This window comes from Euleptes europaea, chromosome 1 (genome assembly GCF_029931775.1).
Source record: "Euleptes europaea isolate rEulEur1 chromosome 1, rEulEur1.hap1, whole genome shotgun sequence".
In the NCBI taxonomy this organism is placed as follows: Eukaryota; Metazoa; Chordata; class Lepidosauria; order Squamata; family Sphaerodactylidae; genus Euleptes; species Euleptes europaea.
In genome coordinates this window covers 20135948-20152648 of record NC_079312.1, presented here as the reverse complement: position 1 = coordinate 20152648, position 16701 = coordinate 20135948, and the positions used below count along the sequence as shown (strand labels likewise).

The 16701-nt window shown below is 45.7% G+C and overlaps 1 protein-coding gene across 1 annotated transcript; it reads left to right on the top strand.

Moving 5' to 3' along the window:
- Nucleotides 1-953: 953 nt before the first annotated feature.
- AIF1 (allograft inflammatory factor 1) lies at nt 954-16352 on the top strand. The gene is made up of 6 exons (XM_056867280.1): nt 954-1030; nt 4031-4092; nt 9393-9459; nt 11391-11432; nt 15992-16154; nt 16253-16352. The coding sequence occupies exons 1-6, from the start codon at nt 1018-1020 to the stop codon at nt 16338-16340; spliced, it is 435 nt and encodes a 144-aa protein (XP_056723258.1). The 5' UTR covers nt 954-1017; the 3' UTR covers nt 16341-16352.
- Nucleotides 16353-16701: the final 349 nt, after the last annotated feature.

Genomic DNA, 16701 nt, shown 5'->3' with positions numbered 1-16701 from the left:
ATGAAGTAGGGGTCACCGGGGGAGTGGGGGGGGAGGTAGTTGTGAATTTCTTGCACTGTGCAGGGGAGTAGATGACCCTGGTGGTCCCTTCCAACTCTATGATTCTATGTTAGTAATGTAATTTTAAAAGTATTGTTAAAATAAAACTATACATGTGTGTGAGACAGAAGGGTTTAAGGCTAGCTTTCCATGGGGGGGGTCATACCTATTTTAACCCACTTAATGGTTGGACAGACCAGGTTGGCTCCTCAAAAGAGCCCCAACTATGGGGCCCTAACAAAACCAGTAAAAAAAGATAGAAAAATGGGAGAAAGCACAGAGACATGCCTCTGAGCAAAGGCGAATAGCTGAACCCGAAAAAGCGTAATATTATTCCGCTTTTTTAGGAATCACCTATTCGGCTTTGGGCAGGTCCCCGGGTTTTGGTGTTCAGTAAACCTGAAAATTACTGAAACGGCTAATTTCGGGTTTATTTTCCATTCGGGTTTATCGATATGTGCAACCCTAGTCCCAACCCCAAAAGGAGGTCCAGAAGGAGACCTTGATTGATGGCATCAAAAGCCACTGAGAGTGTCGTCCTCATATGATTTCCTCTCCCAAGCTACTTCCTAAAGAACCATTTATAATATAATAACTAGAAGAGGCAATTTGAAAGCGTCAAAATCTGAAGCGGTATAAAGGAAGCGCCTTCTCCTAAGTGCGGCCATTCTGGGGTCTCTCCTGGTTGCTTCTCCAATCTTGTCTCTGCGCATAAGTGCCTCTTTGCTCGCTGCCGAGCGGGAACACTACTTCCTCCCGCGCACGGCTTGTTTCATTGCTGGGCCGCTCAAAAAGGGTTTCGCTTCTTCTCCCCATGGTAAAGACGAGTGGCCGTTTCTCAGAACAAAAGAGGAAGTTACCCAAAAAAACCCTGACATATATTCAGAGAGAGAACCCAGCTTAAGATCAGACAGCAGCCCCGGCTGGAGCGCGCACAGTGTTCAGGAATCAGGGGACGACGGGAAGAAAAGAGGACCGATGAATCCGCAAGGTACCCGGCTGTTTGGTTACCCGGCTTAATCGTAGCAAATGGGACCAGTAAAGGCTCCTGAAAGGGATGTAGTTTCTGCCTTCTACGTGAGGGCGAAGACAGGCATAAGGAGAGAGGCAGCAATAGAGTTATTCTTCGCAATAATAGGGTGGCAGGCCGCTATCTAAACAAACTCGGGGAGACATCCGTGGGAGTTATGCAATTTTGCCTTCGCAACAACCCTGTGAGGTAGGTTAGACTACGAGATAAAGCGAGGCGCCCAATGAAAACCAGATACAGACGAGCGTTGGTGCTGGATGGCTTGGTTTGCTTGCTGAAAGGAGCTATTTCACATTTGCAGAGATTAAAGTGAATTGCAGTGCTATCCTAAACAGAAGTAGAAAAGGGCAAGAGTCCAGGAGCACCTTAAAGACTAACAAAAATATTTTCTGGTGGGGTATTTAGTCTTTAAGGTGCTACTGGACTCTTGCCCTTTTCTACTACTGCAGACAGACTAACACGGCGACCCACTGTGAATTATCCTAAACAGAGTTACATGCTTCTAAGACCGTTGACGTCAATAGACATGGAAGGGTTTAACTTTGCTTAGGACTGCACTGTTAAAAGAGGGAAGGGAGGAGTTGTTATTTTAAACCTCAGGCGTAAACCCCTTCCACCTGCTTTCTGATCCCTACCCAATGCAGTCCAGGGTCCGCAGAAGACACCCCTAGACCTAACCTATAGCTTCACCGCTATCCTAGCAGATTTATAACTAAAGCAGAGGCAGCAGAAGAAAGGTCTTGGCTTCCCTGCCCAGCATGAATTGCTCATCTTTCTCCTGTTATGGATTTCTCACACGTGCATCTTTAAGGAGAAATTCAGGTGGCCAGTAGTTTTTCCTCAACTCGATAAACAATCCAGCCCCAATGGGGTCCTATGGGATGACTGCGAACAAATGGGGTTTGGTGGGGTGAAAGAGACACAGGCCATTTATTCATGGAAGGTTTTGCAATGGATTTGCCACTCTTTAGATGCACTTTTCCCCCATCCATATTCTCAAAACTCAACAATAAGCCGCCATGCAGAGTTTTGAGAATTCAGATGGGGGAAATGTGCGTCTATAGCACTGGTTCCCAACCAGGGGTCCATGGACCCCCAGGGGTCCGCGAGAACTAAATTAAGGTCCGCGAAACAAAGTTATAAACCCATGATAAATTAATATTTTCAATTAAAAGTTCTCTATTATAAAAATATATATATTCAAATATAATTCTAAGTTTAATGTTTAACTAACAGTTATGATTCAAGTTTATTTTCGAATTCCCGGAATTTTTATTTTGAACCTTGGGGTCCCTGCACCGAACAAAAAAGTCCTAGTGGTCCCTGGTCAAAAAAAGGTTGGGAACCACTGGTCGATAGAGTGGCAAACCCAATGCAAAACCTTCCATGAATAAATGGCCACAGTCTTTCTCAGATGAAGGGACATTTTCTCTTTTGGTGTCCTTTCCGAAAGATGAAATCTGTCATGTTTACCACACGATTCTAATTTGAGATTTCTGTCTACCAACCCACCTATCTAAGCTTGCCTTTTTTGGTCAAATGCGTGAATTCCAAAGAAGAGCTGCAGTTTCCATTCCTCCTTTTCTCATCGTGTTCAACTGCCCTCCCAAACTGCAAACCGAGACTGTAACTCTGGCGACGCATCTGTTATAAGGTAGCTCAGCCTTGGGGCCTTCTCCCAAATCCGGCTTCACAAATGCCCCCTTCCCTTGGCCTGGCCCGGGGCCTCGCTAGGCAGAAAAGTTCAGCGTCAGGAACTTTTGCCTACTTCCTCTTTGGTTTGACCAAAGAGTGCCAAATGTAACGCAGTGAAGCGTTGGACAGGAAATTGTGCTTGAAAGAGGAAATTCAGAAACGTGGCCCCTCCAGAGGAATGCAGAAATATTAAGAACATAAGATCCTAAGAAAGGCCCTGCTGGATCAGACCAAGGCCCATCAAGTCCATCAGTCTGTTCACACAGTGGCCAACCAGGTGCCTCTAGGAAGCCCCCAAACAAGACCACTGCAACAGCACCATCCTGCCTGTGCTCCACAGCACCCAATATAATAGGCATGCTCCTCCGATCCTGGAGAGAACAAGCATGCATCATGATCAGTATCCACGAATAGCCCTCTCCTCCATGAACGTGTCCACTCCCCTCTTAAAGCCCTCCAAGCTGGCAGCCATCGCCACATCCTGGGGCAGGGAGTTCCACAATTTAACTATGCGTTGCGTGAAAAAATGCTTCCTTTTATCTGTTTTGAATCTCTCGCCCTCCAGCTTCAGCAGACGACCCCGCATTCTAGTATTATGGGAGAGGGAGAAAAACGTCTCCCTGTCCACTCTCTCCAAACCGTGCATAATTTTATAGACCTCTATTGGTGGGGGGAAAGGAAGTTGGAATGTCGCCTTAATGGTCTGGGACCCTTATACCTATGGGACCGCACCTCCTGTTATAACCCCCTCCCGGTGGTCATCCTTTAGGGGCTTCTTGCAGGTGCCCTGGCCCCATGATGGCCCTTAGCTTTCACCAGGGGAAGGTCCTTCTCAGTGGTGGCCCCTTCCCTTTGGAATGCACTCTCCAATGACCCCGGTGCCCTGCCAGTCGTTTCTGCAGGGCATGCAAGGCTGAATCCTTTAGGTCGGCAGTTGGAATGTAATCCACGTGTTTGGGTTGTTTTGTTAGTGGTATGATGCTAGCCCCTCTGTTAGTCTCTTGCCATGAAAACCCCAAAAAGGGGTCGCCATAAGTCCACTGGCACTTTACACACACACATGGTGGTGGCCACATATTTTAATAGTTTAACATTTTAATGTTAATATTTTATATTTATTATCTGCTTTTATGTTCTTTTGAACTCATTTATACGGTTTGAATGCTATAAGTTGCCACGAGACCCTTTGGATGAGGGGCGACTAAAAAACCTAATATAAAAAATAAATGTCCCATAATGCCCTTTAATTTCTTCCCCATCTGTCAGGAGGAAAGGCCTTCGGGGTGCTGAAGGCCCAGCAAGAAGATTTCCTCGACTCTCTCAATAAGGTAAGGATGAAGGAAGGCAAACATAACATTTGTAGATAACTGGGGCTGATTTTGAAGATTTCTTTTTGCATTCAGTCCAGACATTCCTTTTTCCTTCCAGGGTCAAGTTCTTTAAAAACAGATGGGTTTGCAAAAGAAGCCAACTATGGACAGCACTGATTGGCTAGCACTTGAGTTGTCACCCTAGTGACAAGAAATCTTGTGTCACCAAGGTGGACAAACACTAGGGTTGCCAACCTCCAGGTACTAGCTGGGGATCTCCCGCTATTACAACTGATCTCCAGCCGATAGAGATCAGTTCCCCTGGAGGAAATGGCCACTTTGGCCATTGGACTCTATGGCATCAAAGTCCCAGCTCTCCCCAAACCCCGCCCTCCTCAGGCTCCGCCCCAGAAATCGCCCACCAGTGGCAAAGAGGGACCTGGGAACCCTAGCGCCAGAGCAGCACTAAGGAGGCCCAGCTTATAGGAAACTTGGCCTTGAACCTTGGGTCAGTTGCCTGTCTTCTAGCTAAACCTACCTCACAGTCTGGGTTGCCAGCTCTGGGCTGGGAAAGACCTGGAGATTTTTGGAGTGGAGCCTGAGGAGGGAAGTGTTTGGAGAGGGGACTTCAATGCCATAGAGTCCAATTGCCAAAGTGGCCGTTTCCTCCAGGGGAACTGACCTCTGTCGGCTGGAGATCAGTTGTAATAGCAGGAGATCTCCAGCTAGTACCTGGAGGTTGGCAACCTTGTGTTCAATTCATTTAAAGTAGGTATGTGAGAGAGAAGGGTTTAAGGCTAGCTTACCATGCGTGGGTGGGGGGTAGGGTTGCCAACCTCCAAGTACTAGCTGGACTTCTCCTGCTATTACAACTGACCTCCAGCCGATAGAGATCAGTTCTCCAGGGGAGAACCTGGAGGTTGGCAACCCTACTCACAGTGTCATTGCCAGGATAAAATTGGGGGGGCGTGTCTCTGAAATCCTTGGGAAAAGGATCGGATAAAAATCTGATAGGTAAATATTTCCATTGAATTCCACATTTATTATATCCATGATCCTTACAACAACCATGTAAGAGGAATCAGAAATACTATTTATTATGTTCTTATCCCACCCCTTTCAAGCAACTCAAGGCACCATTTTCCCCACCTCCTTTTATCCTCACAACAACCCTGAAGAATAGATGAATGAGAGAAAATAACTGGCCCAGGACCACCTAGTAGGGTTGCCAGACCAGTTCCTGGCAAATCCTGGGAGCTTTTGGGAGTGAAAGCAATGAGGTGACATCACTTCCAGGGGAAGACCCAGATTTGTGTTACCATGTCGAGTGACGCTCTAAGAATTCCCGCAGATCTCTGTGACCCTTACCATAGAGACTGGTGGGATTCTTAAAGTGTCACTTTACACAGTGACATCACTTCTGGGACATCACCCAGAAGTGACACTGCTGCATCGTGCAACATCCCCCCCCCCCAATATTTCTGCCCTGCTCCATTAAGTGAGGGCAGGAGAATGGAGGGTGGCGGCCAGGAGATTGCCTGCCAAGACTAGGTAAGCTGCTGCAGTTGTCTTGCTTGTGGGCTTCCTGGAGGCACCTGGTTGGCCACTGTGTGGTCCGACTGCTGGACCTGATGGGCCTTGGTCTGATCCAGCATGGCTTTTCTTATGTTTTTAACCCTATCACCTAGTGAGCACCATGGCAGAATGGGGGACACTTAAGTCCCACACTCCATCCACTACAGCACACTGGTCCACCACACATAAGAACATAAGAAAGGCCCTGCTGGATCAGACCAAGGCCCATCAAGTCCAGCAGTCTGTTCACACAGTGGCCAACCAGGTGCCTCTAGGAAGCCCCCAAACAAAACTGCAGCAGCATTATCCTGCCTGTGTTCCACGGCACTTAATATAATAGGCATGCTCCTCTGATCCTGGAGAGAATAGGTATGCATCATGACTAGTATCCATTTTAACTAATAGCCATGAATACCCCTTTCCTCCATGAACATGTCCACTCCCCTCTTAAAGCCTTCCAAGTTGGCAGCCATCACCACATCCTGGGGCAGGGAGTTCCACAATTTAACTATTACACACAATGGTTCCCCTCCATCATTTTTTTTTTTTACCTAATACACTGCTTGATGTATACACATCCTCAAGAGCCCGGCATGTAAAAGAAGGTGAGACATGGAAGCCATGTTCTAGTATACAAGGAATAAATAAACTTACAGGGGGCTTCATTATACTAGAAGGGCTTTTATACATTTTTTACTGTTCAGTATGACAGAATGAGTCGGAAGCGACTTGACGCCATGAGTCGGAAGCGACTTGACGGCACTTAACACACACACGCATGACAGAATTATATTATTAGGATGTGTACTAAATTATAACTCTATGGCTGACCACTGAGGAAGGCCTTCTCAGGCCGAAACGCGTTTGGTCCTTTTTGGATCCTACTTTGGTCAATGTAAGATTGTACATCGCAGGTGTTTATGTTGGTATATATTGAATGCGAAAGTCTTGCCTATGCTAGAGGCCTTATGTTTTTAACTTGATTGTGCACCTTATTAAAATGTATATATTAGTAATTTTAGCATTTTTCAGCTCAACCTCTTCGGTTCAGAATCAGCATTTTGGTTGAGTTCCATTGGGTTCCCCCCCCCCTCTTTTGTTGTTGTGTTTCCCCTCCATCATCCCCAAGGGAGAGAGAAGATATATTATACCAAGTCAGACTGGTCATCCCGCTTAGTATTGTCAGCTCTGACTAGCCGCAGCTCCTCAGAATTTAAAACAGAGAACAGCTTTATCCTAATGCCAGCTGCCTGAAATCCTTAAGGTGGAGATGGGGGGGGGGGGGCATTGCGCATACAAAGCATATGCTCTAGCAGCAAAGCACACTGTCCTCCTAGCAAATTTATTGTGGTGGTTATATTTTGTTGGGAAAGGCCATTCTTCACTGGAAACTAAAAAATCTTCAATAGTGTAAGTGCAAGCATTAAGGAATGCAGACTTGCCTTTGAAGTGACTTAGCACTGACACGTTGGCTTCAAGGGAATAACTGCTTAGGGTTTTTTATGATGGTCCTGGATTCAGGCATGAGATATGCTGCATACGACTTCTACCCTACTTTGGTTATTGTCTGATCTATCTATCATTCATTTTGTACATTTTTATCCTGCCCTCCCTCCAAGGCGCTCAGGGCAGCATACATGGTTCTCCCTTCCCATTTTATCCTCACAATAACCCTGTGAGGTAGGCCAGGTGGAGAATAGGAACATAAGAAAGGCCCTACTGGACCAGACCAAGGCCCATCAAGTGCAGCAGTCTGTTCACACAGTGGCCAACCAGGGGCCTCTAGGAAGCCCCCAAACAAGACAACTGCAGCAGCACCATCCTGCCTGTGTTCCACAGCACCTATGATAATAGGCATGCTCCTCTGATACTAGAGAGAATAGGTATGCAGCATGACTAGTATCCATTTTAACTAATAGCCATGAATACCCCTTTCCTCCATGAACATGTGCACTCCCCTCCAAGTTGGCAGCCATCACCACATCGTGAAGCAGGGAGTTCCACAATTTAACTATGTGTTGTGTGAAAAAATACTTCCTTTCATGTTTTGAATCTGTCACCCTCCAGCTTCAACAGATGACCTCGCGTTCTAGTATTATGGGAGAGGGAGAAAAACGTCTCATTGTCCACTCTCTCCAAACCATGCATAATTTTATAGACCTCCATCATGTCACCCCTTAGCCGCCTTCTTTCCAAGCTAAACAGCCCTAAGTGTCTTAACCGCTCCCCATAGGACAGTTGCTTTAGTCCCCTAATCATTTTGGTTGCTCTTTTCTGCACCTTCTCAAGCTCAGTAATATCCTTTTTTAGGTGTGGTGACCAGAACTGTACACAGTATTCCAAGTGTGGTCTCCGTCTCACCATAGATTTGTACAAGGGCAGTATGATATCAGCAGTTTTATTCTCTATTCTTCGTCTAATTATGGCCAGCATGAAACTTGCCTTTTTTACAGCAGCCGCACACTGGGCTGACATCTTCATGGAGCTATCCACTACCCCCCAAGAACCCTTTCTTGGTCTGTCGCTGTCAGCACAGATCCCATCAGTGTATATGTGAAGTTGGGATTTTTTGCCCCAATATGCATCACTTTACACTTGCTCACATTGAATCTCATTTGCCATTTTAATGCCCATTCTTCCAGTTTGTAGAGATCCTTTTGGAGCTCTTCACAGTCCAATTTTGTTTTAACCACCCTAAATAATTTGGTGTCATCTGCAAACTTGGCTACTTCCCTGTTTAACTCCAACTCCAGGTCATTGATGAACAGGTTGAAAAGCACCAGTCCAAACACAGATCCCTGAGGGACCCCACTGCTCACATCCCGCCATTGTGAGAACTGACCATTGATTCCTACTCTCTGCTTCCTATTTTTCAGCCAGCTCTCAATCCATAAGAGACTTGTCCTCTTATCCCATGACTATGAAGTTTGCTTATCAGTCTTTGGTGGGGGGCTTTGTCAAAAGCCTTTTGGAAATCCAAATACACAATGCCCACAGGCTCATTCCTGACCACATGCTTATTGACGCTTAAGTGACTGGCCCAAGGTCACCCATTCAACTTCCGTGGCAGAGTGAGGTCGTTTATGCATGGGAGTTTTCCCTGAGGTTCGTTGCTGGCTGGACCCACACTTTCCTGTTGGGAAACTATGCACCAGCAGTCTCCGAGCTCAAATCGAGTCCCCGCCCCTTGAAATGCTGCTTTGTAATTGGCTTACTTTGTCGTGCTTACTGTGAATGAAAATCCACCCCCAAAACCCAATTGCCACATAAAAAAGCATTTTAAGAACAAAAAACAGAAAATGGAGCACTCTGAAAGGGGGGGAGAAATCCATGCATTGGTTTTAAAAAGCCTTTCTTCTGCCCAGAAAGAGCTCTGAGGAAGCAAGAAATATTTGAATCCCCGCCTCTTTACTCGCTGCTTTGTAATTGGTTACATGCTTTCTGTGAGAGAAACCAAGCTTGAGTGTCCCGTGCTTTGCCTTATGCGTGGGCCGAGCTCAGGGGAGAGGGAAGAATCGGGTTAACAGAGGAACGGGAAGTCCTGGGATTTGTGAGGGCTGGAAGTGAGGTTGTCTCTAATGGATGGAAAATTCATGCATAACTCCAAGGAACAACCGAGAGAGACCAGGGATTAACGTGAGTGAAAGTACCCATGCATAAATGACCTGAGAATCTGAACCCAACTCTCCCAGTTCCTAGTCCAACCCTCTAACTATATCAGGGGTTTCTCCTGTCTTTTATAGGAATTCTTGGATGACCCCAAATACAGCACAGATGAAGACCTTGCTGAAAAATTAGAAATGTTTAAAAGTGAGTGGCATCAATGAAGGACTGGATACAATGTGACAAGGGAATTAGAGGGTTTTTTTTCATTTGAGCAGAGTGAGAAGAATGGATCTGGTTTTTAAAGATGTTGTAATGCCACCAGTGCTGGGGGGGGGGGGCGCTCAGATTACGAGGGCCTCTAAATGTATATATGTGCCGTCAAGTCGCAGCCGACTCATGGCAACCCCAGCAAGAGGCTTTCAAGGCAAGTGATTAAGCAGAGGTGGTTTGCCGTTGCCTTCCTCTGCAGAGTCTTCCTTGGTGGTCTCCCTGCCGAGTACCGGGCCTACTGAGCTTCTGAGATCTGACGAGATCGGGCTACCATACCATACCATTCCACATCCCAGACTCTAATTTTTTTTTAAAGACCTAAATTTTTAGTTTAACTTTTTGTTTTGTTTCCATAATGCTATGGGGCCTCTTAAACTTGGCATAGCTTTTGGCAAGGGTCTCCAGCTGGTAGTCTGGGGTGGTCTGGCCATTTACCTTACACGGAAACCTCCTGGTGGACTGCTGCAAACAGCCACAAGCAAACAGAGCCGAGCCCTAGAAACTCTACCACAGCCTCAGTGCCCCTTAGCCCTGACCCCTCATCACCCATGGCTAGGGTTGCCAAGTCCCTCTTCACCACCGGCGGGAGGTTTTTGGGGTATAGCCTAAGGAAGGTGGGGTTTGGAGAGAAATATTAGCTTTGAAAAATTAGCAGCCCAACTTTTTTTGTGGGAGCTTAAAACAATTAAGATTAAAAATATTAAAAATTACATTTAAAAACGTTAAAAATATTCAAATTTTACAATTTAAGAAGTATTTTCCTGCTTTGCTGGGATATGTATAACCAACAATATTGTCAACCTCCCAAATGTGTGAGTTCTTTTGGAACTGAGCCTGATGAAGCTATGCTTTGGTAAAAGCGCTACAAAATATCCGGAATAGCATTTCCTTCCTTACAGTTCACCTTGGACTATTTTGCTACCTACCCTGGAGCAACTGTCTACTTTTGGATAAGAAGATCGTGTTCTTCTTCCTTTGTACATTGGACTGACATTTGGTTCTTTGGAGATAGCTATTATGCTTGTACTAGATTGTTTGCAGTTCACTGCTCTTTGATTCACTTGTATATAATTTGTCTATGTGTTTATTGTTGTAATCTGTGGTTTTTGATTAGTTGTTCATGTTTGCACTTAGTATTTAATAGACTTTGTACAAAATCGAGTGGTACTGGTTCTTTGTTTTAGCACCTTTATTATCAGTACTGTGAGTTTTTCCATACAACCTCCAGGTACTAGCTGGAGATCTCCTACTATTACAACTGATCTCCTGCCCATAGAGATCACTTCCCCTGGAGAAAATGGCCGCTTAGGCCATTGGACTCGATGACATCGAAGTCCCTCCCCTCTCCAAACCCTGTCCTCCACAGGCTGTGCCCCAAAAATCTCCAGGTATTTCCCAACCTGGAGCTGGTAATCCTAGCCCGGTCCAACCAAGTGGCATTAATGCCATACCCGGCTTTCATAACAATTGAGTTTGACACCCCTGCTGTAAAGTATCAGATGCTCCAAACATCCTGCAGGGAATGGATGCCTCCACTTTTGAACACTCCAGGGGCATTTAGATGTAGGGTTGCCAGCTCCGGGTTGGGAAATACCTGAAGATTTTGGGGGCGGAGCCTGAGGAGTGCAGGGCTTGAGGAGGAAAGGGACTTCAGTGTCATAGAATCCAACTGCCAAAGCCAGGTGAACTGATCTCTATTGGCTGGAGATCAGTTGTCATAGTGGGAGATCTCCAGCTACTACCTGGAGATTGGCAACCCTATTTAGATGACCATTTTCAATTCAGAATGCTAGACTAGACCGGTGCGGCATCTGATCTGGCCAGGCAACCTCTGCGTTCTGATGTTAATCTCCTCTCTTTTGCAGAGAAATTCTTGGAATTCGACCTTAATGCACAAGGTGACATAGGTGAGTTTTGTTTGCGTGTCAGGTTCATTGTTGTGTTGGGCTGCCAGCTCTGGGTTGGGAACTGGAGATTTTGGGGGTGGAGCCTGAGGAGGGCGGGGTTTGGAGAGGAGAGGTCCTTCAAAGCCATAGAGTCCAATTGCAAAGAGGCCATTTTCTCCAGGGGAACTGATCTCTGTCGCCCGGAGATCAGTTGTCATAATCTCCAGCCACCACCTGGAGGTTGGCAGCCCTATTCCTGAGTCTGCACATGATTCTGCACATGACGGCCCTTTCTGCTCCTTGATTAAAAAAAAAAAGGCCATTCAAAGGCCAGCAAGACACAGATGGTCCCCCAAGTCATTTTAGCCAACCCTTGGCAACAAAGCTGAATTTTATTCAAGGTAAAAAGAGTGCCCTCAGTTTCCTCCGTTAAGGAAAAAGAAAGATGCACCCTGGTCGTGAGAGCAATATTCCACACTTCAATACAATATCTCTTTAATAGGGAACAATACATAAGTATAAAATACAACTATAATGCTGCGCCTGAGTTCATATACTCCATACTGCTAGAAGGTAATACATTTTATTATGGAGGCTTGCTGCTTTTTAAGTAGCGCAAGGAGTGAGTCAGGAGATCAATAAAGGAGAGAGATGTTACTTCTGGCATCCAACATGCCCTTTTGTTTCACAGAGAATTAGGGTTGCCAGCTCCAGGATGGGACCTGGAGATTTTGGGGGTGGAGCCCCAAGAGGGCGGGGTGGGGGGTTAAGATTTTTTTTAAAAAAAAGTTAATTTTATTTTATTAAGGATACAGAAGGTAAAAAAGGTAGGGAAAGGCAGGGTATTGACAAAACATAGGGGGGAAAAACATAACCTTGCTCATACGAAAAATCAACCAAGCAGGCTACCGAAAGTTTATTGTATCTCTTGAACTGGCTAACATCCTAATACGAATATACAAGTACAGATATAGGTTCATTCTAATAACAAACGTCATCATGTGTTTCATATGACTGTTCAGGAAGTTTACTACTGTACTTCAAAAAACTAACTAGTAGTTATATAACGTTAGGCTTTTACTGTGGTTTCAAGTAGCCTCAAGATAACTATAGGAGAGTTTCCACTTTTCATTGTGCTGATCATGAGACAGCTTTTCTGTTGCGTTCATCAAGTAGGTCATTTTGGCCATTATTGCATATTCCAGGAGGGCAGGGTTTGGAGAGGGGAGGGGCTTCAATGCCATAGAGTCCAATTGCCAAAGCAGCCACTTTCTCCAGGGGAACTTATCTCTGTCATCTGGAGATCAGTTGTAACAGCGGGAGATCTCCAGCCACCGCCTGGAGGTTGGCAACCCTTGATAGTCATAAAGTACAAAAACATGGGACATGAATTTTCCTGCCCCTTCTAAGGGCCTACAACATGGTGGAAAGTGCCATAAAGTCCCAGCCGAGTTATGGTCGCCCTATAGGGTTTTCAAGGCAAGAGACGTTCAGGGGTGGTTTTCCATTGCCTGCTTCTGTGTAGCAACCCTGGATTTCCTGGGTGGTCTCCCATCCAAGTACTAATCAGGGTGACCCTAGTTAGCTTCTAAGATCTGATGAGATTGGGCTAGCCTGGGCCATGCAGGCCAGGGCAGGGGTCAACACTGGCCAAGTCAAATCTACATAGGTGAAATGATATGTTTGCATGCTGATCCTAAGTTTCATCTTACACCAAAAAAGGTTTCTGTCCAAAAATTCAGATGGGGCAGTTTGGAATGGGGGGGGATGGGTTGACCCCATGTGACATCACAAGCCAACCATCTAGTAGTATGTCATAAATCAATCCTGGCAGGCAGCAGATGCAAATTTAGTCTTGCTGTCCACCCAAAAGCACAATGGGAACCATTTTACAGGGCAATTCTGTGTGCTCTTACCTGGGAGTAAGCTGCACTGAATACAATGGGACTTGCTTGCTGAGTAAACATGTGCTATTGGCTTTGTTTATTAAAGAGTGTGTGGTTCAGGGTGTAAAATTTATGTTTCTTCTGTGTGTGTGTGCCGTCAAGTCACAGCTGACTTATGGTAACCCTGTAGGGTTTTCAAGGCAAGAGACATTCAGAGGTAGTTTGCCACTGCCTGCCTCCGGGTGGGCTGAGTTGTGATTGTCCCAAGGTCACCCAGCAGGCTTCAGGTGGAGGAGTGGGGAATTGAACCTGGTTCTCCAGATTAGAGTCTGCCGCTCTTAACCACTACACCACACTGGTATGTATCCTCTCCATGCTCATAATTTTATACATACACAAGGGAATATCTCTCATGTAGTTACTCACAATGATGATGATGATGATGATGATGATGATAAAATAACAATAACAAAAGCACTGGGACCATTTAATCAAAAATTCTAACCTAACATTCAAGGTATGTTCGACTTACATGATGTAAGGATTATTTTTTTGTAGTCTGTCACTATCCAAAATGGATGGTTTTGAGTTTGATTCTCATGTTTTAAAAAGTGGCTGGCTCTACCTTCTTGCGTTTCATTGGCCATATGCAACTCGCTATACATGCCGCAGTCTTTATGCAAGTCATCTGTCATGCTCTTGCATTATCATTTCTGACGTTACAGAGAATAATTCATTTCATGGGGACAGAGTAATGGGCCTTGTTCAAGATGACAAATGACCGCTGTGACAACCTTTCGGTATGAGCTTCTTTTTCAGCCATCCCAGTATCGTCATTCATTAGGAGGTTTCTGCATCCTATAAAAACTAACAGTGCAGTCCTAAGCAGAGTTACACCCTTTGGTCCATGCTACGGTAACTTCAAGGTTAGGTTACTCTACAAGCCAGCGTGGTGCAGCAGTTGGAGTATCCGACTAGGATCTGGGACACCTGGGTTCGAGTCCGGCCGCAGAAGGTTGCTGGGTCACGTTGACCGGTCACACACTCCCGACCTAACCTACTTCACAAGTAGTTTCAGAGGGTCGCCATTTTGGTCTGCAGTAGGACAGCTAGATTTGAGTCCAGTAGCCCCTTAGCGACCAGAGAGATTTTCAGGGTATAAGCTTTCGAGAGTCAATGTGCCCTTTGTCAGATACAAGGGTTGTTGCGGGGATATGATGGAAGAAAGGTATTTATTTATATTTATTTAGAATGTTTCTATGCTGCCTCTTCAGAGTCCAGCTTGAGGTAGCTTACAATTAAAAACAAAGGTATAAAACTCAAGCCATTACACATCAGCAGCATAAAAATTATCCATGAAACAGAGCAGACCGTTACAGCCTTAATTAAAAAGCCTGGGTAAAAAGAAGTGTTTTGCGTAATTCTGGCACCCTGAATTACACTCTTTCATACATGGAAGCATTGGTCCATCAAGGTCGGATATTGTTATATTTTTATTTTATTTACATTATTTATAGTCCGCCTTTCTCACAGGGACTCAAGATGGATTACACGTAGGCCAAAAACGCATGGTCCCTTAACCCACTTTATTCCCCGTTTTAGCCAGGATCAAATTTACCCGGGCTGGGGGGGAAACTACGCATTACCTTGAAAAGTAGGGACGAAACTGTGCCAATCGAGCCATGTAAACAGAAAGTGCGGGAGACATGAAGTTCCTGTTTAGTTTGGCACACACCCCCATGGCCCCGGTGATTGGGCGTTTGAGGGCCTTCCCTGTCCCGGGAAATGACCAATCACCGGGGGCGGGGGTGTTGCAAGCTAAACAGGAACTGTGCACTTCTCCCGCACTTTCTGTTTACATGGATGGATTTGCACACAGTTTCGTCCCTGCTTTTCAAGGTAATGCGTACAGTTTCCCCCCAGCCCGGGTCAATTTGATCCTGGTTGAAACGAGGAATAAAGTGGGTTAAGGGACCATGCGTTTTTGGCCTATAGTGAATCAGTACAGTCAACAAAATAGGACATTCAATAACCAAAGCATTAGGATTTTAGAAGTCTGGAACCACTACAAAGTACTGAAGCTTAGCATAATACGTGACACATTAGGTGGTACAAAAATTACATAAATAAGATCCCACTTACAATAAGCTATACAGGCAGTTGTTGATTTTGCCTGTTACATGAACATATGAAGCTGCCTTACACTGAATCAGACCCTCAGTCCATCAAAGTCAGTATTGTCTACTTAGACCGGTAGCGGCTTTCCAGGGTCTCAGGAAGAGGTCTTTCACATCACCTACTTGCCTGGTCCCTTTAACTGGAGATGCCGGGGATTAAACCTGAGGCCTTCTGCATGCCCAAGCAGATGGTCTACCACTGAGCCACGGCCCCTCCCCTTGCAGGTTGGTACCCACAGAAGTCCCTGCTGACATTGTCTACTCAGACTGGCAATGGCTCTCCAAGGTCTCATAACTAGGTCTTTCCCCTCACCCACTGCCAGGTTCTTTTAACAGGAGATGCCAGGGATCGAACCCAGGACCTTCTGCATGACAAGCAGAAGCTCTGGCACCGATTAACAGCCCCCTCCACATTAATCAATAATGTTTAAAGGGCTAACTCATGTTCTTGGGTGGACAGCATCTCTTAACCCCTGGCTAGAACTTACTTGGCATTGTTCTTTCCGTTACCCACCAGATATCATGGCCTTGAAGCGCATGTTGGAAAAACTGGGTGCAGCCAAAACCCACCTGGAACTGAAGAAGATGATCACGGAAGTGACCGGGGGAATGAGCGAGACCATCTCTTACCGGGACTTCGTCCGTATGATGCTGGGCAAGCGGTCAGCCATCTTCAAAATGTAGGTGTTGTTTGCCTCCAGTTCCCAGTTGCAATCTGCATCCCCTCCCATCCTACCCCCCCTTGTGGATTCACCTGTCCTCCCTCTTCTTTCTGCAGAATTCTGATGTACGAAGAGAAAGCCAAAGAGAAAGATGAGAAACCACCCGGGCCTCCTCCCAAGAAAATAATTGCAGATCTTCCTTAAAGGTCCCCACTTTGTTTTTAATTGATTGGCTTTGCATCCTACCACTCCACTCAGCAAAATGTCAAGCCTTCCTCCAGCCCCAGAAGCCTTGATCCAGCAGAAGTGCTCAGAAAAATCTGGGTTCTAACTCCTATTCCATCCACATACAGGAAAACTGGAAATCTTGGAAGAACTGAGGAGAGTTATTGGGAACTATTTTCTGTTATAAGGAAGAGTAAAATAAATCTAGAGTGTACAATCATAGAAACATCGAGTTGGAAGGTATCTCAAGGGTCATCTAGCCCAACCCCCAGGAAATTCACAACTACCTACCCCCACACCCCCAGTGGCCTCTGCTCCATGCCCAGAAGATGGCAAAAAA

Coding starts and splice junctions, on each gene's coding strand:
- AIF1 (XM_056867280.1), top strand. Junction 4,093..9,392: donor TCCTCGACTCTCTCAATAAG/GTAAGGATGAAG, acceptor TGTCTTTTATAG/GAATTCTTGGATGACCCCAA. Junction 11,433..15,991: donor TAATGCACAAGGTGACATAG/GTGAGTTTTGTT, acceptor GTTACCCACCAG/ATATCATGGCCTTGAAGCGC.